The sequence below is a fragment of the Impatiens glandulifera genome, chromosome 1, assembly GCF_907164915.1.
Source record: "Impatiens glandulifera chromosome 1, dImpGla2.1, whole genome shotgun sequence".
Classification (NCBI taxonomy): domain Eukaryota; kingdom Viridiplantae; phylum Streptophyta; class Magnoliopsida; order Ericales; family Balsaminaceae; genus Impatiens; species Impatiens glandulifera.
Window position 1 is genome coordinate 42,823,915 of NC_061862.1, and position 24,903 is coordinate 42,848,817.

The 24,903-nt window shown below is 33.5% G+C and overlaps 2 protein-coding genes across 2 annotated transcripts; one reads left to right on the top strand and one right to left on the bottom strand.

Annotated features, from left to right (window-relative positions):
* Window positions 1-539: 539 nt before the first annotated feature.
* On the top strand, window positions 540-4,293 carry LOC124922612 (protein unc-13 homolog). The gene is made up of 4 exons (XM_047463337.1): window positions 540-1,257; window positions 1,325-2,218; window positions 2,302-2,739; window positions 2,829-4,293. The coding sequence occupies exons 1-4, from the start codon at window positions 700-702 to the stop codon at window positions 4,077-4,079; spliced, it is 3,141 nt and encodes a 1,046-aa protein (XP_047319293.1). The 5' UTR covers window positions 540-699; the 3' UTR covers window positions 4,080-4,293.
* A 3,619-nt stretch (window positions 4,294-7,912) lies between these two features.
* LOC124922613 (protein NPGR2) lies at window positions 7,913-11,648 on the bottom strand. The gene is made up of 6 exons (XM_047463338.1): window positions 11,461-11,648; window positions 10,703-11,004; window positions 10,349-10,601; window positions 9,058-10,277; window positions 8,717-8,870; window positions 7,913-8,354 (listed from the first exon to the last, which is right to left on the bottom strand). Exons 2-6 carry the CDS (start codon window positions 10,973-10,975, stop codon window positions 8,038-8,040), a joined length of 2,217 nt encoding a protein of 738 aa, XP_047319294.1. The 5' UTR covers window positions 10,976-11,004; window positions 11,461-11,648; the 3' UTR covers window positions 7,913-8,037.
* Between the last annotated feature and the right edge of the window lie 13,255 nt (window positions 11,649-24,903).

Here is a 24,903-nt window from a genome sequence, read left to right on the forward strand (position 1 = left end):
ATGAAGGACCTGATGAGAACAAGCATTAATCTTGAACAACTTCCTATGTCGTATATTGAACGTTTTCTAACTCAAAAACAATAGTGATGTGATTCTTGATGTTGAAAACTGAAAGGACTAGATGAAATCCTTGTTTGTTACTCTTTATCGAAAAAGAAAAGTGATTGAATAAAATATGAACTGTTAGGATACGACGTAAAATAGTGATTGAAGAGAAATAGTAGAAAATAGACCGTTAGGCTAGGCGCGACAGAAGAGAGAAAACATTAAGTTATGATACTATAAAATAATAAAATTAGTTGTTCTATTCATTCTAAAATATAAAATATATACAAAATTATAACATTAATCCATTAATTTAGGAATATTTAATATATTAATTAGATCAAACCTATATAAAAATCTCAAAATAATTATTAAATTAATTTTAGTGTCTATTATTCCCTGTCCTGCCGTCAAGAATTCTCGATTCGAAATAGAGTTCCCGCCCTGGACCGCTTTTTGACATTCCTAAACATAACAAACAACTCGCTTCTTCTTCGGAGAAGAAACCAAAACCACTAATCTCTTGAACAATTAACCTTCAGTTTTTCATCTTTTCCCTCTTCTTCTCCAAAACCACCAAATTTCATCGTCTCTCTCAAATCACACGCCTCTCTGTTCTCCTCAATCATCCAAACCCACCACCTCAACCATATCATGGGCCGCGAATCCACGGCCCTGATAAACAACAACAACAATGATCATACTCCTCCATACACCGGCGGCGACATTCCCGACCTCATTTGGCCCTTCGGCGAGCTCGACGGAATCAATAACCACCAGCTCCGCGAAACTGCCTACGAGATTTTCTTCACAGCCTGCAGGTCTTCCCCTGGCTTCGGGGCAGGGCTTAAGTCCATTAATCAAACAGGTTACACAGAAGAATTAGGTCATGTAGCAGCGTCAGGGTCGTCGCCGGCGAGGGTAAATCATGGTGTGGGGATGGCGGTTACGAGCAAATTGAAGAGAGCATTGGGGCTCAAAATGCTGAAACGATCCCAATCCAGAAAGACCGGATCTCCCAGATTCGCCGGTGGTAACGGAGGAGGAGCCAGTCCGAGCCCGGGGTATAACAACGTTAATAGTATCGTCGGTACGGCGGGGAGGAACAGACGGCCGTTAACGTCGGCGGAGATTATGAGACAACAAATGAAGGTGACAGAGCAGTGCGATAACAGGCTGAGGAAGACTCTGATGAGAACCCTAGTTGGACAGGTAAACTACTACTGTTATTCTCACACAATCATTTCAAATTATCAAAAAAAATATGATGTAATTACAGACGGGAAGGAAGGCGGAGACGATCATCTTACCGTTGGAGCTTCTCCGGCAACTTAAGCCGTCGGAGTTTACAGACTCTCACGATTACCACGTTTGGCAACGCCGACAACTCAAGGTCCTCGAGACTGGTCTCCTTCACCATCCTTATATTCCACTCATCAAATCGAACAATTTGTTAGCGAACAAACTAAGGGAAATAGTCAGCTCCGGTGAAGCTCGACCCATCGACGTCGGAAAAAACTCCGAGCAGATTCGCGCCCTCTGCAACTCTGCAGTCTCTCTCGCATGGCGTTCAATCGACGGCTCACCCACCGATGTCTGTCACTGGGCCGATGGGTACCCTTTTAATACCCATATCTACATTTCCCTTCTCCGATGCATATTCGATCTAAAAGATGATACAGCAGTCATCGATGAAGTCGACGAGCTATTGGAGTTGATGAAGAAGACTTGGTCCATATTGGGTATTAATAGGTCAATCCATAACTTGTGTTTCACTTGGGTTTTGTTCGAGCAATATGTTGCCACTGGTCAAACGGAGTCCGATTTATTGTCTGCTTCTCTCACGATGCTTAATGAGGTGGCTAATGATGCCAAGAGACCTAACAGGGAGAATTTGTATGTGAAGATGTTGGGATCGGTTGTGAGTTCGATAAAGAGATGGTCGGAGAACAAATTGCTTGATTATCATAGCTATTTCCATCGTGGTAATGTTGGGTTGATGGAGAATATGCTTCCTTTGGTTTTCTCCGCCATGAAGATCTTGGAGGAAGATATCTTGGTGGCGGCAGCCGCTGCAGCTCAGGACAAGGGGTTGGAAGTTGCCGGGGAACACTCTATTGAGAAGAGAATAGCTGAATATACTCGATCGTCGATGAGGAATGCTTTCGCTCAGGTAATCTAATCTAATCATTCATACAGTTTCTAATATCCAAATTTGAATTACATTATAAAATTTCTTCATGACACTGCAATTAGCTGGTGGAGAATAGAAATGCGAGTAACGAAAAGGAAGACGAGGGTATTGAACTGAGTGACGCGTTACTCCAGTTGGCTAATGAAACGCAAGAGCTAGCATTGAAAGAGAAGGAATTCTTCAGTCCGATCCTCAAGAAATGGCACCCAATAGCTGGAGTTTCTGCGATAGCAACTCTCCACTCTTGTTATGGCACTGTCTTGAAACAATATCTCACCGGAGTGTCATCTCTCAACGTCGAGATGATTACTGTGTTGCAAAGAGCAGGGAAGCTCGAAAAGCTCATGATCGACATGGCGACAGAAGAAGAGTGTAAATCCGTTGCCAAAGAGATGGTTCCTTATGAGGTTGATTCTGTGATTATGACCCTGATGAAACAATGGCTTGATGAAAGGCTCAAAAGAGGAAGAAAATGTGTTGAAAGAGCTAAAGAAACTGAGGTAATTCTTCTTCTTCTTCACTCCATCATTGTATGATATTCATATAATAAATAACAAAGGTTGTCTTGTATTTTGCAATAATAATGAAGACATGGAATCCAAAGTCGAAAACAGAGCCTTATGCTCAATCAGCCGTGGAGCTAATGACCATGGCCAGGGACAACGTAAACGACTTCTTCCAAATCCCATTGGGAGTCTCCGAGAATTTAGTGCATAACTTCGCCAATGAATTCAATCATATCTTCCGCGATTACATCTCTTTTGTCGCCTCATGTGGTAAGCATGCACATTTCATTACTTATTTCATGGTTTCACTCTTAAACAATTATCTTGTCTGTTCAGGATCAAGACAGAGCTATATGCCAACTCTACCTCCATTAACGCGATGCAGCGGTGAGTCCAACTTCTTTAAGATGTGGAAGAAGAAGATCGGTCGATCGACAGCAACGGCTACCCATTATGAGCAATTTGAAGAACATAACAAGGAAGATCATCAGCATCATCATCACCAACATAATCATTCTTCCACCAGCCGAGGAACTCAACGACTCTACATCCGTCTTAACACACTCCATTACCTACTTTCCCAAATCCATTCACTCGACAAAGCTCTATCCCTTTCACCCAGAATCATCGTCCCATCATCATCCTTACAGTCACAAAAACGCCTTCTCCGATCATCCTCAGCCTACTTCGGAAATGCATGCGCCTCCATTCAATACGCATTGGAACACGTCTGTCAAGTAGCCGCCTACCGATTAGTATTTCTCGATTCAAAATTAGTCTTTTACGACAGCCTCTATAAAGACGATGTCTCCAGTTCCCGTATAAAACCGGCTCTCAAGAAACTTAAACAGAACATATCATTGGTCTTCGCAATCGTGGCCGACCGGGCTCAACCGTTGGCTCTGAAGGAGATAATGAAGGCTGCGTTCAACGCGTTCTTGATGATCATTCTAGCAGGGGGGAGCTCGAGGGCGTTTCAGAGGGGAGATTATGAAATGGTGGAAGATGATTTTAAGAATTTGAAAAGGGTATTTGCAAGTTGTGGAGAAGGGTTGATATCGGAGGAGGTGGTTGATAGGGAGGCGAATATGGCGGAGGGTGTGGTTGCGCTTATGGGACAGTCCACGGAGAATTTGGTGGAGGATTTTAGTACGGCGGCGTGTGAAGCGAATGGGATTGGGATAATTGGAAGCCGGCGGGTGCCTATGCCGCCGACGACTGGGGTATGGAATAGAACAGATGCGAATACTATATTGAGAGTTTTGTGCCATAGAAATGATAAGGCGGCTGGTCATTTCTTGAAGAAGACGTTTCAGCTCCCAAAGAGACGATGAAATTTGTTCATGGAAGAAGAAGAAGATGATGACACTGTAAAAAAAAAATTATATATGTATAAGTAACATATTTACACTATCATCATCTTTACCACAAAGAGTAAGATGAGAGGTAATAATTATATATATTATTAATCTGTCTGCATTTTGTTTATGTAAGCAGATGATACAGTCTTAGCAATACAGTCACAACTTTTTTTCAAATGATGTCTTGGAAAATACTAAGCTAAAGTTGTTAGGGCTGACCTGAAAAACATACTACATTGACGCTTTATCAAATCCTACAAAAAAAAAAAATTAAAGAAAAATGATGAACTGAATAAATTACAACTAAAATAAAGTTATCATCCTTACAACCCAACATGATCCGCAATCAAATTTAAAAAAAAAAAACAAAAACTTAAAAAAGAATATTAATATGGTACATTTTAATTGTACTAGTATTCTAAATTAAAAAATTTGACGAAATAATCCTAATAATAACCGTATTTTGAGAGATGACACAGACCTCATAATGTTAGCAAAAATGATTTTTTTAGCATGTAGAAAGTCCAAAATATCTCTTCGCGTCACGCGAAGCATGTATTCTCGTGATGCGAAGAGGTGGCCTGTGAAATGTCCAGAATACCCTTAATATTTATTATATTTTCCCCATTTTTTTCATTTTTTCTGTCATCTTCTATCCCGTTCTTTCTCTTCTAGGTCTTCTTCCACTTTTTTTCATTTGTTCGTCGTTGTGTTTGCCGCTTAGGGTTTAGAGAGAATTGGGAGGAGACCGAGAAGAGATAGAGAACGGGAAAGAATAGGGGCAGAAAAAATGAAAAAATTGGGGAAAATATAATAAAGACATTTCACATACCACCTCTTTGCGTCACAAAAATACATGTTTCGCGTGACGCAAATGGGCATTTTGGACTTTGTAAATGCCGAAAAGGTAATTTTTGTAAACATTATCTGACTGGTGTCATTTCCCAAAATACCGTGATTATTGAGTCATTTCATTAAATTTCCTCAAATGACCTTCTGACCTTTTCCATAATAATTCATAAGTTTATAAAGATCAAATGGACTTTATTTAGAAGGTTTTGCTATCCAACATTATTCCTTTGCGTAGGACAAGGATTATTCGGGATAGCAATTCCGCAGATATATGTGTACTCATCTGCTTGGTCTGGAAATGGATTAAAATTATAATTTGAGCTATTTTAAAATAATGATGGTGGTAATTTGGAGGAGTTGTAAAATATTTTTGATGTATAAAGATAAAATAATAATAATAATTTAAAATAAAAAATAATTTAATATTTTATTTAATAAATTAAGTGACGTAACGGAGGATGAGAAGTGAAATGATATTTTTTAAATTTGAATTATTTAAATCGAAAAAAGTTCTAAATTAGAGACGAAAAATGTAAATAAATTTTCCTTAGGGTTCTGAGCAAGAGATGAATATTTGTTGATACCTTGAAACTTACTAAATCTAGAACTATTTTTAGTTTATACATTATTATTATTAATTTATTTTATTAATTTTTTCTTTTTAAATTATTATAAATATAGTTAGTACATGTATAATATTTACAAATTAGATTTAAATTTTGAGATTTAGCTGTAATTTTAATTTAAAAAGTAGAGTAAAAAATTAAATATATTTCAATCAGTTTTGTTTGAATATCTCTAATTGGGTTCGGATATAACTGGGGTTGGATTCCAACAGGTTGGGTTTAGTTGAGAAGCATAGTTGTGTTTTTTTTTTTTAATTGAAAAAAGTCCACATGGATTAGGATGAGGATCATATGTTGATTTAATGATAATAGCAAATGCCCAACTTTTGTGGTGCTTTATCATCATGCATAAAGTTTGTGTGCCTGGGTGACAAGTCACGATGTCGTAAAAAACATATTTGAAATAAATAATCAAACATACAAAATTAATTTATAAATATTACAAAATCTAAACAACAGACTTTAGGTATTAAATAGAAGAGTAATGATAGGGGAGCGAAAGATTTGTAGCGAATGAGGCAGTGAACGACGTGGAGTGCTGATTAGACTTGATGACTCGGTATTTATTTATTTTTCTTTTTTATATTCATTAATAATTTTCTCTCTCATTATCTTAAATATGACGCATTTCTTTATCTTAAATACGACGCATTCAATATAAAATTCAATTTTTATTATAAAAAATAAATTTTATATTTTAATAATAAAAAATGATTCAAATTAAAATAAATAATAATTAATTATGTTAATTAAAATTTATATATAAGAGAATAAAAAAAATATTTTTTAATTCAATTAATTAATTCTATCCTCTATTAATTTAATAATATATTTATTAATAATAATAAAAACAAAAATTATTAATTATTTTACTCAACGATTGATTCTCTTTTTTAAACTCTTAAGTGTTGTTTATCTCTCTTTTCTCTCCTTAAAAATCTCTTTCTTTTAATATCAACTACATAAATATGAGTATATGAAAAATGATATAATGAGGCTATTCAACGTGCTCGTTATGAAACATTCATAATCAATCTAGCATAAGCCTACGAAGGTTATCAATTTTATCTGCCAGCCTTCCTTGACTTCCGTTCTCGGATCTACCTCTTCTTTTTTACCTAACAACCAAATATTTTATGCCCGGCCATACCAACATGGGAACCTAGCTTCCCCCCTTTGAAGTGCATTTATCAGATCAGCTCAGCTCCCCGAGTCAAACAAAAGAGGGTGAAAGATTATTCAACTAGCACACAAAAGAGGGTGAAAGATTATTCAACTAGCACACCATGTTATTATTCTCCTAATTAATTATTATTTATTTTAATTTGAGATATTTTTATTATTAAAAATAAATTTATTTTTTTAATAAATAAAAAAAAAAATTATTGAAAGAGAGAAATAATTAAAATAAAGTTTATAGGGGGAGAAATAATTAAAATGTGGTTTATAGGTTTAGAGTGGGCATGTACAATAATTTAAAAAATATATATTTATAATAATAAAAAATTAAAGAGATAAATTATTAAGTGTTTTTTAATAATAAAAATTGTTTTTTATTGAATGCGTCATATTTAAGAGAAAAAAATGTATGTAATGAGAAGAGAGATAAAATTATTAATGAATATAAAAAAGAAAAATAAATAAATACAAATATTTATTTATTTGCTACAAATATTTCGCTCCCCTATCATTACTCTAAATAGAATAATCAATTTATAAAAATTATAATTTCAATAAAAAATCAAAACAATTGTACAGTTTCGTAATAATAAAAATAAGGAAGTAGGGGAAGCTTAACGAATAATTAAATAATATGGAAAGAATTTCTACTAGTCATTTCAGAGAGAGAGTCTACAAATAAAATATCAATTATTCTATAATACACAATAAAAAATAATTTCAAATCTTTTTAGGAGTTAAGCAGAGGACGACCACGAATTCGAATTTAAGAATGATCGTTAATATAATCAGGTACAAGAAACAAACAACCCATCCCATCAAACAGATAATATTATTTAAAATAAGAAATTTTTGACGAACAAATTTAGATAAGCCAAACATGACACCGCACCAAAAATAAAAATTTAATTTAAGTATTAAGAAAAGAAATCATGCATCATCCAAAAAAAAAAAAATAGAGATTACAACTGTCACGGATTCATGATTGAGAGTTTATCAACCATCAGGTGCGTGGCCAAATAAGAGATTGAGTTTAAGGTTTATTTGATTTGAATTTTATGCTATTAGGTATTTAGGTTTAAGTATGTCTCATTTGATTGTTATTTGACTTATAAAGCTACTATTCAATTATTGTTTCAAACACAAAAAGGAATCAATCCTTCACTCAATTCAAATGAAATATTATTTATTATCAGACTCCATCAGAAACTACTAATCCAGCAGCTGTTACACATAAAAATGTACATAATTTCCTTCTTTTTTAAAACCTTTCTTTATCGAAATGGCTCGACAGGGGCGGAGTCTTGAAGAAAGGTAGCAGCCTCAAAGCATTCTGCAGCTTCCAATGTCAATTCACCGGCTTCCGTTTTGTACAGCATCCCCAAATTATACCAAGCCAATGGATTTGTTCTGTCAAGACGTAATGCATCCGTCAAGAAGCTTCTTGCAACAGGCAAAGATCGCTCATTTAGCTCTCTTAGAACAATCGCCATTGAGATCAAGCTTGGAACGTGATTCGGTTCCACATCCAATGCCTTCCCAAATGAATTGAGCGCTTCTTTGTTCTCCCCTTTCGCCTTGTAATGTAATCCTGATTCAGAATTAGTAAGAATAAAGCTAAGGTTAATTTTGGTCCCAGATCTTTAAATGAATGATCCTAAAAGAGTGGAACCGAGATCAAAGACTGGATGAATATCAGAACTAAAGGTAATCAATGATGATGAAATTTGGAAAAAAGAGGTACATGACTGTGCAATTATTCAAAGTGGAATCTGGAGAAAATCCACCAAATCATTTTAGAATGACACATTGATCCTTAAGAAAATAGCTAGAACTAAGATGATCTGATCATGAAAAATGTAATTGTTTAATGTTTATGAATAGTTTTTCTTGCCATTAGCTAGAGAAGATGATGAAACCCGATAAGAAACTGTCACGAAAATGAATAATTACCGGTGGAATGCCATCGAGAAGCAGAATGAGGATTAATGGCTTTCGACTTCAGAAGACATGTCTCGGCATCCCTCCACTGCGATAGGCTTGTGTAAACGTCAGCCAGATCGTGCCATGTTTCCATTTCCAAGCTTTTATCGGTTTGTCCCCAACCCTGCAAAAAAAAATAAGTTAGCAGGCAAAAATTTTAATTTTGATCATTATCTGAAAACTCAACAAAATTCATAATGATGATTCAAAAATCATCTTAATCAAAAGAAAAAAAATTAATACTTTAATAGGCTCAATTTCTTATCATCATTCATGCTAATGAAAACAATTTTGATATTACTCCATTTTACCTTTACATTCTTCTTATGAAGCCCGAAGCTTTTACGCTGAACTTGAAGAACCGCAAGAAGGCGAGTATACGTCTCGATTGCATTCTTCATGTGTCCCTGAGCAATCTGCAATTTAGCTTTAGTTCTCAGAAGTGCCCCTTGTTCCCATTTCCCAGTCTCATCTAAAGCCGCATTAATCACATTCTCAGCATCAACAAACCGTTTCTGAGCAGACAATACACGAGCCAGATGTATCCACGTTTTCATACTCGAACCAGCCTCCACCTTTAACAGCCGCTTTCCATAATAGAGTGCAGCGTCCAATTTTCTTTGCTCTGCATTCTCTAGACTAAGATGATACAACACATCCGGTTCTATACCTCCATTCACCTCATTTGCAATTTCCAACACTTCGAGGGCCTCTGAATGTCTAATAACCCTTTCGGAATCCGAAAGAATTTTCCTAGACTGAGCCGCGAGCGAACGACCCAATAACAGTTTTGAACTGCCGATCAGTTGATCGCACCTTAAGCCCGATTTGGAGTTCAACGAGCGTAGATAACGGATTCCTTCTTCCGGGTGGTGAGTTTGATTCTCCAAACAAATCTTTGAAGCCAGCAATAGCTCGAAGTTGGGATCGGAGTTTTCTCTATCTTTCAGAAAATTCCGCAACAAATTTAAAGCTGCAGCGTTATCACCTTGGGCGTAATAACTCAAAGCTAGAGTGTTGTAGTTTTCCTTTCTTTCCATTATCCCGGGAGGCAATTCTTCAACACAACGGGCGAAAGCCATCATGTCGCCTCCGATAGAGAGTGCGAAGCAAAGATGGTCGAGCAAAGACGAGTCCCATTCGATCTTTCCGAGAGTGAACTTTCTGAGGAGAATCAATAGAAGGAGGACCGACTCTTCTATATTGTTTCTTGGTATGAAGGAGCCTTCAGTTTGGGATTGGAGCGTTGGAGGGGCAGCATCGCTTCCACTGTAGAGAAGAAAAATAGCAAACTCTTTCTCGATTCTAGCTCTTGTTTCGATATCGAGGTCCCAATGATAGAGCAGAGCCTTTCTGTAAGCCAATATTGCTTCCTGAGGATCAGACGCGAGTTTCCAAAGCTCGGGAAACAGTTCAACCGCCTTATTCAAGATTTCCTGCAGTTTCGATTCAGACCCGAACTTTTCTGGTAATCCTTCGGGTAATGCTGATTCAACCGTATCCAATATTACTTTACATGATTGAGCAGCTTCTGCAAGTTATAAAAAAGAATAAAAGATCAGCCCTGTTTTAAAGGGTAAGGATATAGATCATATGATGTACCTCTAAACCTCCCAAGTGCGTGCAAAGATTGGGATTTGAGAAGTATTGCCTCAAACAGTAAGCTGACAGCATGAAGAGACATGGTTGATGAGTAATCACTATAAGAATGGCGTTTAGGGAGCTCAGATCTTCTGGATAAGGAAGCCTTAATCCTGGGAGTGACGGCAACAATGTCTATCCCTTCAAATACATGAAGAGCAGCTTCTACATTCCCTTTTTGATACTCCAGACGCCCTAACAGTGCTCTTGCTTCCTGTACATATATATAAATAGCCATGAACAGTAAGTGTAAAAGAAAAAATGGAAGTTCCATGAAAATCAAACTGCTAATTCGATATGTTATTCATTAACAACCTCATAGTTCAGAAATCCACTCTCACGAAGTGAAGATTCCGCCTCTTCGATGTTGCTGGTGTCTGCCTTAGTATCATCAGCCTCTCCAGCTCGAGAAGAGAAACCGCTTGCAGAATAATCTCGGGTTGCTAGAGACTCGGAAGATGGGATTCGATCTTCTAACCTCATTTGTTCTCCAGAACAAATGCAATTCATCATCATATACAGTTTCCCACTTGAACTGTTGCTTCTTCTTCTACTTGTTCTTCTTTTCAACCAATTCCTAATTCTCATTATGTTTCCCCCAACCACTAGGGCTTTCTCTGGATTACACAAATATTCAGCTAGCTTAGGTCAAAAACTAACGGGAAAATTATCATCATCATATTCCTAGTTCTCATGCCAGAAAGAAACTTAAATGAAATACTAATTTCTGAAGATTTAACCTGGAATACATAAGGGAACCGTTTTTCCTATTCTTCTCAAAGATTGAGAATTTTCAAGCAAAATTGCAAACAAATTTGAAAAATCGTACAAAAAAACTTAAGCATTCAACGAAAACCTATTTCAACAAAAACAATTAGTCGATTACGAAGATACGTGAGAGAGAGGAGTAAAGATTCACCTCAGATTAGAAATTTCAGGAGTAAAAGCAGCACGAATTGATGGAAAACAACAATCTTGTAGGAGTTAGAGAGGAAACGAGGCACGCAAGGGCATGATTGAGTGCGGAAAATGTGAAAAAGTGAATTGAATCATAAAAGAAAGGATGATGGTACCTTTGATCCATAAAAGACATTAAACGAGCCCACAGCACATCAACGCTTCCTCCACTGGCCATCTAGAGAATCCAAGGCTTCAAACACTATACCATAATCACAAGTAGTGTATATTTTGGCATTTTACTTGATTTCTTCTTCATCTTCTTCTGTAAATGATTCTAGAGAGAGAAGTTGGAGATGGCAATGAAAGTCGGAGAGGGAAAGTTTGGTGCATTAAATATGAAATCGAAGTTTCAGAGAAGAAGGTATGAACGGAAGAAAGATTTTAGCAGACTAATTAATATTTAATACTAATAAATTCAAATTGCATGACTTAAAGTTTAAGGAATAAAGCCCATATTTGCCATCCATCTATTATTGTTAGCACATTCTTAACTCTTAACTTTGTTATTTAACTTTTTTTTCTCTACATGATACTCGTAATTTTATTTTATTTTCTTTTTCAAATCTTAGATTTTTTTTTTGTTCTTTCTTTTCCCTAAAACTAAACCATGGAAATTAAGAGGTGAATTCAGGTTTATTAATAAAAATTGAATATGGTAACATTAGAAAACATGCAATTCCTTATCATCTTATAAACAAATCACAAAAAAATAAAATATACTTTACTTCTACAATATTAAAATAGACTACTAAATCAAATAGACTAATAACAATGTATAATTTTCTATTACAATGAAGGTCGGACATAAAAAGTGGGATGTGGTGGGCTCTAAAGTCTAGCCTAAGCATCTCAAACAGATGCTATATATAATATAATATATTAGTTGGGTAAACTAAAAAAACCCTTTAAACTCATTAATAAAAAAAAGCTTAAACTAAATTTCAAATTAAAAATCTAAAAAAAACCTAAATTATATTAGTTGCGTCAATCTTCTTTTGTTTTTCAGTCATCGGTGAAGATTTTAGTTTGTTAGTTCAGAGACTCCTCACAACTCACCAGTTCAGAGCTAGTGATCTTATCCATCGATTCAACCTTCAGCTATCCGTAATCTGAGATGGCGAATGTAATCCGATGCCTTATTCTTTTCAGGTATTTCGTATTTAAATATTCGAGCAATAACATTGGAGTATGGATTTAGCCATTTAGGGTTTTGCTTTTGGGTAAGTGGTAACCAATTTCAATTACTGATTTAAGGCTTAGGAATTTGAAGGGGTTCTTTTTCTGTTTAAAGTTTAACTAATCTATGGTCAAAACTTGGTCCGATTGATTGTTTGATAGTTGATAATAGACAATAAATTGGGCAAAATGACATTTTAAAATTTCATATTCTATTTTTCTATTCTTTTACGTAGGATATGGAAATTTTTTATAAACGAATTCATACTTCTATCTCTCATTCCCAACCCAAACCTCCCTCATCATCTAATGAGCTTACTAATGAGCATAATATTATTGAACAAGTAGAAAATCAATCTCGTGCAGAATTAAATTTAGGCGATATTATTAGTGATCCGGGATTATGGAAATCAATTGAGAATTTTGATGTTGCTATCAAGATGAAGTTCGAAGAGAGTATATTATTCGAGGGCCATATTAATTAAATGTCATTTATATTCAAAAATAGCTTTTGATAACCAGGAAAGGAGGTTTTAAGCAAGTTGGTATAAAAAAATATACATAGTTAGAATATAGCATATAAAAAGATGCGGCATTTCCATTGGTTTATCGTTTGATAGAGCTGATTTTAATTTTACCAGTTGCATTTGCATCCGTTGAAAGAGTTTTTTTTCTACAATAAAGACTGTGAAGACTGATTTGCATAATCGAATGGGAGACGAATGGATGAATGATAATTTAGTAGTTTATGTTGAAAAAGATATTTTTTCAACCATTAAAATGAGAAAATATTACAATATTTTTAACAAATGGAGTCTCGTATAATACAATTGTCTTCTTTTGTACCGACTTATCGACAAAAATAACTTTGAATTGTGTTTATTAAGGTATTTTTCTTAATTTATATTATTTAAAGTTTTAATTAGTAAATACATTTATTTAATTAAAAAAACATTAGTACAAGTATAACTAATTTAGCCCCAAAACATTATTTCTGCATCCATTTGCAATGTGAATTAAGCTTACTCGCCTCAAGTATGATAGTTTAGTAACTTGATTAACATTAATATCTCATTTTTTTAAAAATAAAATAAAATAAAAAAATGCAATTGTTGAAAATATTAAAGATCGTTCTTCAATTTTAAATTAATGCAATTTTGGGGTTATCCAGACGTCTTTCTAAACTTCTTCAATTTTTCAAACTCTAAAATATGATTTTTAATACTTTTTTTTTCGGATCTCATAAATTGTAGCACCAAATAAACAATCGAGAATATTATAGTAAAAGTTGTTGTGATTATTTTCTAGATCATGAATTTTTTATTGTTAAACAATTGTTGGGGAAGTTTGAAAACACTATATACCGTCAAACTTCTAAGTTGAACTTTGTTGCCTTCTATTTTCTTTAGCAGATATATTTGTAGAAATTAATTACTAAAAATATAGTGCAAAAATTTAATACTGTCCAAATTGATCATAAGGGCTTATTTAAATTAGAGTAAAGTTTCTTAAATAAAAATATGAGCACAAACTCATTACATATGTTTCTCCCCCAACCTCTCTTTGATATCTTTCTCACAAACTACCTTCAAATCTAATAGCCTGTTTCTTGATTCATCCATGACTTAAACATTACTTTTCAAATCGATCAATTTTGAACAAATTTGAATAAGATTTAGCCGTACAAATGATTTCTTGGTTGTCATTTGAGGAGACATAGAGATAAATACAAAGAAAAAAAGAGTGATAGGGGAGAGAACGAGAGAATGACGTGACATCACCTCATTGGTTAAAAAAAAAAAAAAAAAAATTATTTTTTTTTTCCAGCGAATCAAACTACGTCACGTCATTCCTCACCCCAGTCATTTCTTAAAGAAAAAAGTAACCAAATTTACTTATCACTTTCAAATATATGTTTGATTCTAATTGATAATACTTGAATTAATTATGATAATAAATTATTACATTAATCTTCTCTTATAAGTGGTTGATATACACAACCTAATCTAAATATTTTAATTATAAAAGATTTGAAGGAAATAAAAAAAGTTTTTAATTATTTCTTAATTGTTAGTCCCGTATATAATATGATAATGACTAACTCCCATAAATTTAAATAAAATATAGTCATCAACTATTGATGACAAAGATGAACATTTTTTAGACAAGTTCAGGGTGAATAATAACACAAAATAATAGTTCAATGACAAACATGGGCTTTATTCCATTACTTAATTAGTATATTAATTTGTAGTAAAATTAGGGTTGTTGAGAGTAGAAGCAATTGAAGTTTGAAACTTTATTGCCTTCCAACCATATCCAGCCATGTTGCCAGCTAAGCTAATCGTACAACTACAACAACTTTACCATTTTTTCACTTTTTCTTTTGAATTCCATGGCCTTTTTTCCTCCATTGTGGAAATACAATTATTTTTTTTAATAAATTTAATATCATATTTCTCAATATTACAATGTAACAAAAAAAAAAAAAAAAAATTGAAAACAATATTTTAATGTTTTTGATGATAATTTAATTGATATAAATGAATGAAAAAATAATAAGTTGATTAAAATTTCTTCAAATAATATAAATAAAACCAACCAAAACTATATTATTAGTATAGTTTATATAATACTAATAGTGTTTACATATACCGTACCACTATCTCAACCCTACATAATTGTATCTTTTTTTACTTTTATTTTGCTTTATAAAGATATAATAAATTAAAATGAACCCAATTGCAAGATTAAGGTATAGGCATTAAGAAATACTTTTTTTCTTTTACTTTTTACTTTTCATGACAGCTTAGTATAATGTAACTTATAATTATGATGTTTGCCTTTTTCATTAAGCTTTTTCTTTCAAAGATTTTATTATCTTTGACCAACTATGACGGTATGAGTACAATTTAAAAAAAAAAAATATTAATAAAAAGAAATGGCAAAAACTTATTATTTTCTCTCCTCTTAAGCTATTTTTTAAAAATAATTTAAAACAGAAGTTTCTTTCTTTAACTATTTAATTTTTTTCTTTGAAAATGAACTCGTACACATTAATTTTTATTTATTTTTACGGTGATTATATTTTTAAAAATAAATAAATAAATAAATAAAAGCTTCTTATTGGACAAGACATATATAGAATTTTGGACACTTTTTGGCCAGTCCATTGGACAAGGTCTCATATGATGTGTTTGAAGAATGCTTTAAAGTGGCATAAATTTCTAAGAAAAAGCTTACTTACTGTACATATGATCATACTAGACTCTAGTTCCAAATAATTATTTAAAAATTATTTTGTTTCATCCATTTTTTTAAATTTAATTTAATCATATTTTTCACATTAATAATAACACATTAAAAATAATAATAATAAAATACTCTTTTTTAAAAGGCTAAAATTTAATTCGTTCTTTTTTAGTGTTTGCACATGGCCTTCAATTTAGCAGATCCAAATTATCCACAAATATATAATCGAACTGTGCTTAAATAAAGAACACTTTATAGTAAGTGACAATTTTGTGAACATCCCATCAGATTAGAACTTATTGTATTTTCAAAATATTGTTTTAATTTAAGTTGAATTTATTTCATGTTAAAATTTTAAATAATTATTATTATTAAAAAAATAAATAAATACATTATTCTCTCACCAAAAATATAATACCAAAATTTATTATTTATTAATTATTAAATAGTAATATATATATATATATATATATATTATAATGCTTAATTTCGGTCGAATATCTCAATCCTCGGTTGGAACTACCGGTCCTCAATAACATCAAAATTGCAGGTTTGCAATTTTCATAGAGACTTGGATTATTCGATCCAAAGGTCTGGGTAGCTTCACAAGCTTTTAGAAACATTTAGAACATCACCTCAAAGTATCAATCGACCACCTAGGTGATGATGAATTCATTCAAAACAATTTGTAGCCAAAAATTGGGTTTTTGGTTTTAAAGTTTGAGGTGAAAGGAGCTAGCCAATAGCTTCTTTATACCTCATATACTTGATTGATACAAAAACAAAAATATTTGATATTCGTTTGGATCAATTCAAAAAATCAAAAATTTCAATTATTTTGAAAATTTTGATTTTGATCAAACATAATTGGAATGGATCAAACATGATCCAAACAGTTGTCCAATATCATTACAATCATATTGAGAAGCTTTCTGGGCTGTGATCCTCAAGAATTAGCCAAGGATAACAAACCCGATTTTTTGATTTTTCAAATTAAAAATTGGGTTTTTCTTTTTAAGACTGATTGATCGGTTTTAGCTTTCAAATAAAGCTTATAAATGATCATAAGATCGATTTCCAACCATCAAATTCAAGACCTAGACAACATACAAGCTTATGAAAACGGAAAAATAAAAATTTCAATTTCAAACTAAAAATATGAATTAAAAGGTGATTGAAAGCTTACCAAGGATTGTAGACACACTTCTTAGACCTTAGGGAAATTTTAAGGATGTCAAGATCCAAGTTTTAAAGCCTTAAACAGAAAATTCAAAAAATCTGAAACTTTGAGCTACAATGGTGAATTTTCGATTTCTTTTGATTTATGGCTTGTGATGTTATCTCTTGCCTTCAAAAGTGTTGAGGGAGACTATTTAAAGCCTCCTCAAGTCGGTTGAGGATTCAAGTGGATCGAATCAACCAAAAGCCATTAATGACATTTTAAGTTCTCGAGCGAACTTGACGAAATAGGGATGAATCGTCCCTATTGAAGTAGAAAAAATGATCATCGAAGTAGGGTGATCATTTAAGCTTTTGAATCAGCCGTTTTGGTTGACCATGGAGAGAGTTCCATTTTTAGAAAATCAAAGGATGAGACATTATTCTTATCCTTCTGGCATCGCGATGAAGACGACAGTGGAAGTCGAAACAATGCCATTTCATGCGTGTTAGCGCGTTCTGTTAGCGGTCCGTTAAGCGTCGTTGGCGTTCGTCTCGACTAACAGGCGTTAGCCGATCTAGTGCCTCGTGAGCGCGTGCTCCTTCCACTACAATGGGATACGCAGGCGCGCCTGGAACATTGGATGAGAATCCAGCGCTGATCCAATGGGCGCGATTCGGCCGGTAGGATTCCTTCCGAATTTTAGCTACATTGGATTACGAATTTATTTTTATTTTAAAACCTTAAGAGTTTGTTTGAAATTTATTTTTATTTCATCCTTTTGGGTTTAATTTTAATTTTTTAAAATACACAAAATATTTAAATAAATATGACAGATATTTTTCCAATTTATTTATTTAATTTTGTATATTTTAGGGTTACATAAATAATTTTGGGAGATGAAATGAGTACCTCATTTCATCCTAAATTATTTATTTTAATCCCTTGATTTTTTTCAAAATTATTTTAAGATAAAATAAGTACAACATTTATCCCAAATAATTTTTATTTTTTTGTTTTGGCCATTTTCCTTAATTAATTATGATTTAATTATTACAATAATTAGTCTAATTAATTGTTTTAATTGGGGTTTGGCCTTGGGGTTAATTATTTTGATTTTATTTATTTGAAAATAAATCAAATTAGTTTAATATTATAATTTGGTGTGTAAATTTTTAGTGTATACAATAACAACTCTATGTTTGCTTTTCGAATCACAAAGGAGATGTTCATTCCCTAGATTCATCTTATGTGCATATGCATTGCATTGTACTTTGTTACAATTACAAACCTTCAACTCTTTCTTTTTTCAATAGTCCACGACTACGACAACCGACACGACCCCTAGAAAGAGAGACCAAAAAACCAGACGTTTTATACGCCACCAGATGGTCGAAGAACTCCCAGTACCTGAAATGGTCTCTATGACCGAACTCATGGAAATGAAGGCAACTTTGCAACATGTAACGAAATAACTCGTGCTAATCACAAACTCTTTAGCTAATTAGCAAATCCCATCCACATCCCAAAATATGCCTTCTTCCTCTCGATTTCCTAACTAGCCTATCCCAGTTATGTTTACTCCCATCAACCCCTGTCCTACTAGTCCTCAAAGTCAAGATGAAGTCTCTCTCTATAAAGACTCCGAAAAGGATATCGACCTAACCACACGGGGACAACATGAGGAGGTACTCAACCCCTTGGGATCACATGATAGACAAATTTCAGTGACTGATCAACCACCACTAACGAAATATGAACGCCAAATGGCTCAAGTTCAAGACATGCATGCAGAGATGCAAGCCTAGCTAAACAGAATGACTAAGGACAAAAGCATTGAAGAACACTATGGCTGGAAAGATGCTATGAAAACTGTCGAACGAGCAATCATTCCATTAGGCGTCAAACTTCCAGCCATATCTAAGTACATCGGAAAAAGCGACTCATTAGTCTTTTTCAAAATGTACACTTCCACAATGACCATATTACGACTTGGAGAACCAATAGTTCTCCACTTATTACCCAAGTACCTTGATGACCAGTAAAATATATTATATCTATAGAGCACATAAAAAATAGATGCAACGTTTATAGAACGCTTCTCTATGCACCTCAACCTCGAACGGCCAAAAAATGAGTTAAAGAATATCAAACAAGGAGACAATGAGAAATTCTCCATGTTCATCGAAAGATGGAAATCTATCGCTGAGGAAATCAATTCCCTCCCGAGCGAACAACGACATATCAATATGATTTTGGAAAGCGTTAACGAACGATATTCTACTGGATTCATCATCAAAACCTTTCAAAATATGAAGAAATCACTGAATTTGGCAATAATTTCGATGGAGCCATCGATAAAGAAGGGAGAGAGGAAAAAACAGTCAAAGCTACCTCCAAGTCATTTCCCGAGAAATGAAAAGATAAAAGTACACTAGGTAACAACTACCTGGCAAGAACGTTCACATCAAAAGACAAGTCCAAGCAAGCCTTCACAAGATAAGGTAAGTACACCAACCCCTACTAAATCTACACTTTCAAAGGCACCTAGACCTCATAGAGTCTTTGACGACTTAGGGATGCCTTTTAGTCAGGTGATGAAGATTCTCCAGGAGAAGAATCTTATCAAACCCCTCTCCCCAAGAACGGAAAGACCATTCTTGGGAAAGTATGAGAACGATTGGTGCAATTAGCACCAAGAAAAGGGCCATGCTACCGATAGTTGTAGCGCCCTCAAACATCTATTCTAAGACTTAATCGAGCAAAACGTGATCGCTAAATTGAAGATATCCAAGAATATGCTACGAAATCACCAAGTCAACATGCTCACAACCGATGAAGCATCCTTTGACACCATCACATTACTAGACTTGATCCATCACGCTAAACCATAAATAACATGATTGATCCCTGGCCCAAAAAGAAGTCCAAAACCCATTTCGGTAAAATTTATGAATGGTGGAAGTCAAAAACGACTGCCCACATCTACGCCTCGATAGACATCGCGACAATACGTGGTGATACATATTTTTAACCTAGTTTCATGAAAATCACACCGGTCAATGTGCCAACCACTTTCTAACCATAGTATGAAATAGATGGGAAAATGAGCCTAGAGCTCTTAACCTAGAAGATAACCTCTTGAGTCAACTAAAAAAGAAAAATGTTAACATTTCCATCTGGGAAATCATGATGTACTCTATCAAGCACATGAAAGCAGTCATCAATGAGTTAAGTAAGACCAATATTCCTACCAACACCACCCTAGAAGAACTAGAAGGGATCATATCCACTACTTCGCAACATAACATGATCGACTTTGAAGACAATAATCTTCCATCAATCGAATTAGACCATGATAAAGCCCTCTATATTTATGTGCAAATGAAGGGAAAGACTGTTTTGATGGTTTTAATAGACAATGGATCCGCTCTCAACATATGTCCTTGGAAGACTCTTAATAATATAGGTGTATCCTAAATACCATCTGACCCGTGTGTCAGAGGCTTTGACAGCTCTCACTGTGAGATAATGGGTTGACTCAAGTGCTCTGTCCGAGTGGTCGGAATACCCTTTCAAGTTGACTTTTGTGTCATTAATATGTAACCTTCTTATAATTTGATCTTAGGAAGATCATGGTTGTACCAAGACAGTGATGTAGCCTCTACGCTACACCAAAAGCTTAGGTTCATCGCCATCGACCAGGTTATCATAGTCAACGACGAAACTAACACCGTAATAGTCATTGGGTCTACCCACATTGACACCCCTAAGGTTGAACTAAGTAAGTTTGAGATATGTCCAATCTTCCTAGTAGATAAAGACTTATCCACACACCCTAACTTTAGTACGTTTAACCTCCCCATCCATTAGAATGATGTGCAAAATGAGATATGTCCCTAGCATGGGCTTAGGCCCGAACGCTAATGGCATGCAATCAATTCCACAACCATGTTGTAAAATGGATCGCCACGGTCTAGAATATATCCCTACAAGATTCGAAGAAATCCGCAAGGAAATGATATCCAAACGACGCATATTTTTCCACCAACCTTGAATGAACAGCTCATCTGTGAGGGACAAAGAACCCTATGATTTGACTGCCCTGAACACTTTACCAATCTAGATTTATAAAGACGTTTTCTAGGTCTCGAAATATTTTTAGCTTGTCTTCATAATCATAGCCCTTTTATTTGCGTGATTAGGAAAAGAACGAACTATTGGCGCGATGCCCTAGAAAATTTGGCCTAGATAGATGATCTAGCATAGGAAGCCAACACTTCCTTTCTTCAAGGAACTGATTCTCTTTCATTCGTTGATACTGTGATCGACGAAAGTAGAACTCTTTCTCTTTTCATGTGTAGAGAGATGTCAAATACTGTACATTGTAAGAAATCTGAGAACAATGATCTTGTTAGATCATCTTTTCTTATATGTAATAAACCCCTCGATGTAACACAAGAAGCTGACTTCGAATCTATGAATAATAATGAGATTTACTTTTACTCTAACTTAAACTTAGAAACCAAAAACTTATTATAAATCGAGGACGAGATTGTCTTCTTATCGGAAAAAACAATCAAAATCAATTTAAACACGACCAACGATTCTTAAATTGTATTGATCAACCAAATTTTAAACCCACAAGAACGTGTGGAGGTAGTTGAACTATTAAAAGCTAGCAAACACGCGTTCATTCAATGGTTGGTGGTCTGCTGCATCCGTTTCTCTTGTATTCAACAACACTAGATCACGGCCATCTTTTTAGCTTAAGAGCTTGTTTAAAATTGATTTTTTTAAAATTCATTTTGTCTCCATTTTCAACATACAAAATACACGAATTATTTTTAATAGACACATTATTTATTTATCCTGTTTATTATTATTTTTTATATTTGGAGGCTTATAAATAAATAATTTGGGATAAAATGTACCCAATATTTATCTCGAATTATTTGTTTTAATTTCTTTAATAATCATTAAAATTAATTTGGGTTAAATGAATATAACATTTATCTCAAATTATTTTATTAAAATTTTTTTGTCTTTTATTCTAATTAATTGGATTTAATTAATATAATAATTATATCAACTAATTATTTAATCATGATTTAGTCTTGATTTAATTATTTTAAATTTATTTAAAATTTATAAATTGGGTAAGTGAAATTTTAGTGCTTATAAAGCAACTTTTAATAATTTAGTATGTAGTTATTTGTTGTTAATTTTTATTTTTACTACTAATGTTAAAACTTAATGCTGGAACTTATCTTAAACCATTATCAAAAATTCAATTTTTTGAATTTTAATTAGACAAAAAAATGAATAATTAAAATGAACTTTTTAACGATAAACTTCAATATTTATATATATTTTAAAGAGGTAAATAGAGTTCAAGATGACACAAATATTAATTTTATAGTATATATAATGTTTTCATATTAATATTAGATTGGTAAGATTTTACTATTCAATTTTTACGACATTTCCCAGTATGTTGAATTTGGTGTATAGAAAGGGAATGTTGTCAAATTAGGGCCCGATTAACGACATTCCAAATTATTGCAGTTCCCAGCTAAAAGAAAAAGGTAACCATTAAATACATATACACAAAGAAATAATGAGTAATTTTGTTCAAATATAATTCGATGATTGATTTTTTATAAATACTTTTTGATATTTTGTGAAGTTTGCACAACGAGATCACACATTCATGACTTAAAAATTTATAGTGAGTATCGAACATAGACAAGATTTTTATAATATAAGTTATCTTAATAAATTATTTTTTGAGTTTGAAATATTTGTAAATACCAAAAATAGTTCAAAGATAGGAATATAAGTTCATTTTGATTTGGGTTTGGCCATTCTTTTAAATTAGTCATTTAGTACAATAATATTATTTCATAGTTTGATTGATAATTTATTTTTCTCTAGCTTGAATGAGTGTTGATAATTAAAGTTATTTTGAAATTAAATAAAATACATTTTAAAGCTTCTTTCATAGTTGATCTTTCTGGTATTAAAAAAAGAAGTTTGATTGTTGATAATTAAAATATTGATTATAAACATTAATAAGTGTTTATATAATTTAATATATATTTAAGAATTTTAAATTAATATTAAATATAATACTATTATTTCAAAATAACCAAATTATCTGAAAAAATCGTTATTTAAATTGTTGTTAAATCCTAACTTAACAACTAAATATTAAAACATGACAAAAAGTTACCACCATCAAATATTTAGGACTTTTCACCTTGTCTAGCTCATAGCAACGGTTAAATATTTAACCATACCAGAACTTTTACCGTTGTTACCATTGTTTGAACTTGGATGACCTCTTATCCGCGCTTTATTTGTTCATGAGCTGATTACTGATAATGAGGATGTGGCCAATACAATTGTTTTAAGCATTTAGGAATAATAATGGGAGGGAACATGGGTAGATCGATTCATTCTAATCGGTTCTTCTCTAATCCATGCATAATTGAAAAACCCTCTCTTCTCTAATCCATGCATTTATTTGTTCATAATTGAACATGGGAATAATAATGAGGATGTGGTCACTACAAATGTATGTCATGTGAACAAGCAATATGAAGTGTTTCTTGCCCTCTCTTCAAGTAAAACCCTAATCGGTTCTTCTCTAATCCATGCATAATTGAAAAACATGGCAGCACAAAATCAATCAAAATCATTACTTAAGCCATTGTTTAATGCAATTGACGGTGGTGTCATTAGTAGAAAAAGGGGTATTAGTAAGGGCTAAAACCGTTACTGAAAGCATCGAACGCCGTTACTGAAACTTATTTGTAACGGCACATAAAACCGTTACCAATCGTTACAAAAAATTACGTTACAGAAACTTTACAGGTATCAGTAACGGCATTCGAAAACCGTTACTGATAGTTAAGGAACAACAGTAACGGTTCTAGCCGTCTTAAAACCGTCACAGAAACAACACTAGCATTTGTAACGGTTTTCGAAAACCGTTACAGATAGTAATGGAACAACAGTAACGGTTTTAGCCGGTTAAAAACCGTTACTGAAAGACTGTAGTTTCTGTAACGGTTTTCGAAAACCGTTACAGATGCTAGTGTTGTTTCTGTGACGGTTTTTTATTTCTTAAACCGTTACAGTTAGATTTATAGTAACGGTTTTTGAAATTATTTAACCGTTACTAAACCCTAATAGTTTTTTTTTTTTTACAAATTTTTACCTATTTAAAATCTCAATCATCAATAACCAATAACCAAAAACGAAAAAGCACACAATCATCAATAACCAAAAACCCAAAACTACAATCATTAATTCAAAACAATAATCATCCACAAACTACGTACAATCCATCCAAAAACTATAATCCATCCAAAAACTACAATCATATCACAAATTCACAAAGCCATTAATTAACGTAATTCAAATTACATTTCAACTAACCAGAATTGAAGTGGGAAAGCGACGATCACGAGGAAGGGGATCATCTCTAAGTAGGAGGGGCATCATCTCGAGTGGGAGGGGCAGGTGGAAGTTGATCACGGGGAATCCTGGATAATAAGAAGTTCATCGTCGATCTCATCTCAAGCATCTCATCCCGCATTCTCTCACGCTCTCTTCGAGCTTCTTCACGTTCATCTTCACGCTGCATCAATAACTCTTCGCGCTCCATTTCACGCTGCCTTTGTGCTTCCTCACGCTCCATTTGACGCTCGATTAAGGCTTCTTCGCGCTCTCTCCGTGACTGAAGCTTCTCAGCTTCACGCTCCTCTCGCATCCTCTGTATCTCCTCAAGTAAAAGGGCGTTTTGCGTGTCACTGCACTGTGTGCTAGTACCACCACGAGCATCAGGTCTAAAAGATCTAGGTGTGACATTACTAAGTTATAAGTTATCTATTGTAAACAAAATGCAATTAGTATTATTATCCACTTTGATACCTATAAACAACAAAGTTGAAATGTGAGA

Bases quoted from the DNA above. Each gene is read 5' to 3' on its own strand.
- LOC124922612 (XM_047463337.1), top strand. From the start codon at position 700: ATGGGCCGCGAATCCACGGCCCTGATAAACAACAACAACAATGATCAT. The intron at 2,219-2,301 runs GTAATCTAATCT...CACTGCAATTAG, and splicing joins TGAGGAATGCTTTCGCTCAG to CTGGTGGAGAATAGAAATGC. The intron at 2,740-2,828 runs GTAATTCTTCTT...ATAATAATGAAG, and splicing joins AAAGAGCTAAAGAAACTGAG to ACATGGAATCCAAAGTCGAA.
- LOC124922613 (XM_047463338.1), bottom strand. From the start codon at position 10,975: ATGAGAATTAGGAATTGGTTGAAAAGAAGAACAAGTAGAAGAAGAAGC. The intron at 8,871-9,057 runs GTAAAATGGAGT...TTTTTTTTGCAG, and splicing joins TTCATAAGAAGAATGTAAAG to GGTTGGGGACAAACCGATAA. The intron at 8,355-8,716 runs GTAATTATTCAT...ATTCTGAATCAG, and splicing joins TTCTCGATGGCATTCCACCG to GATTACATTACAAGGCGAAA.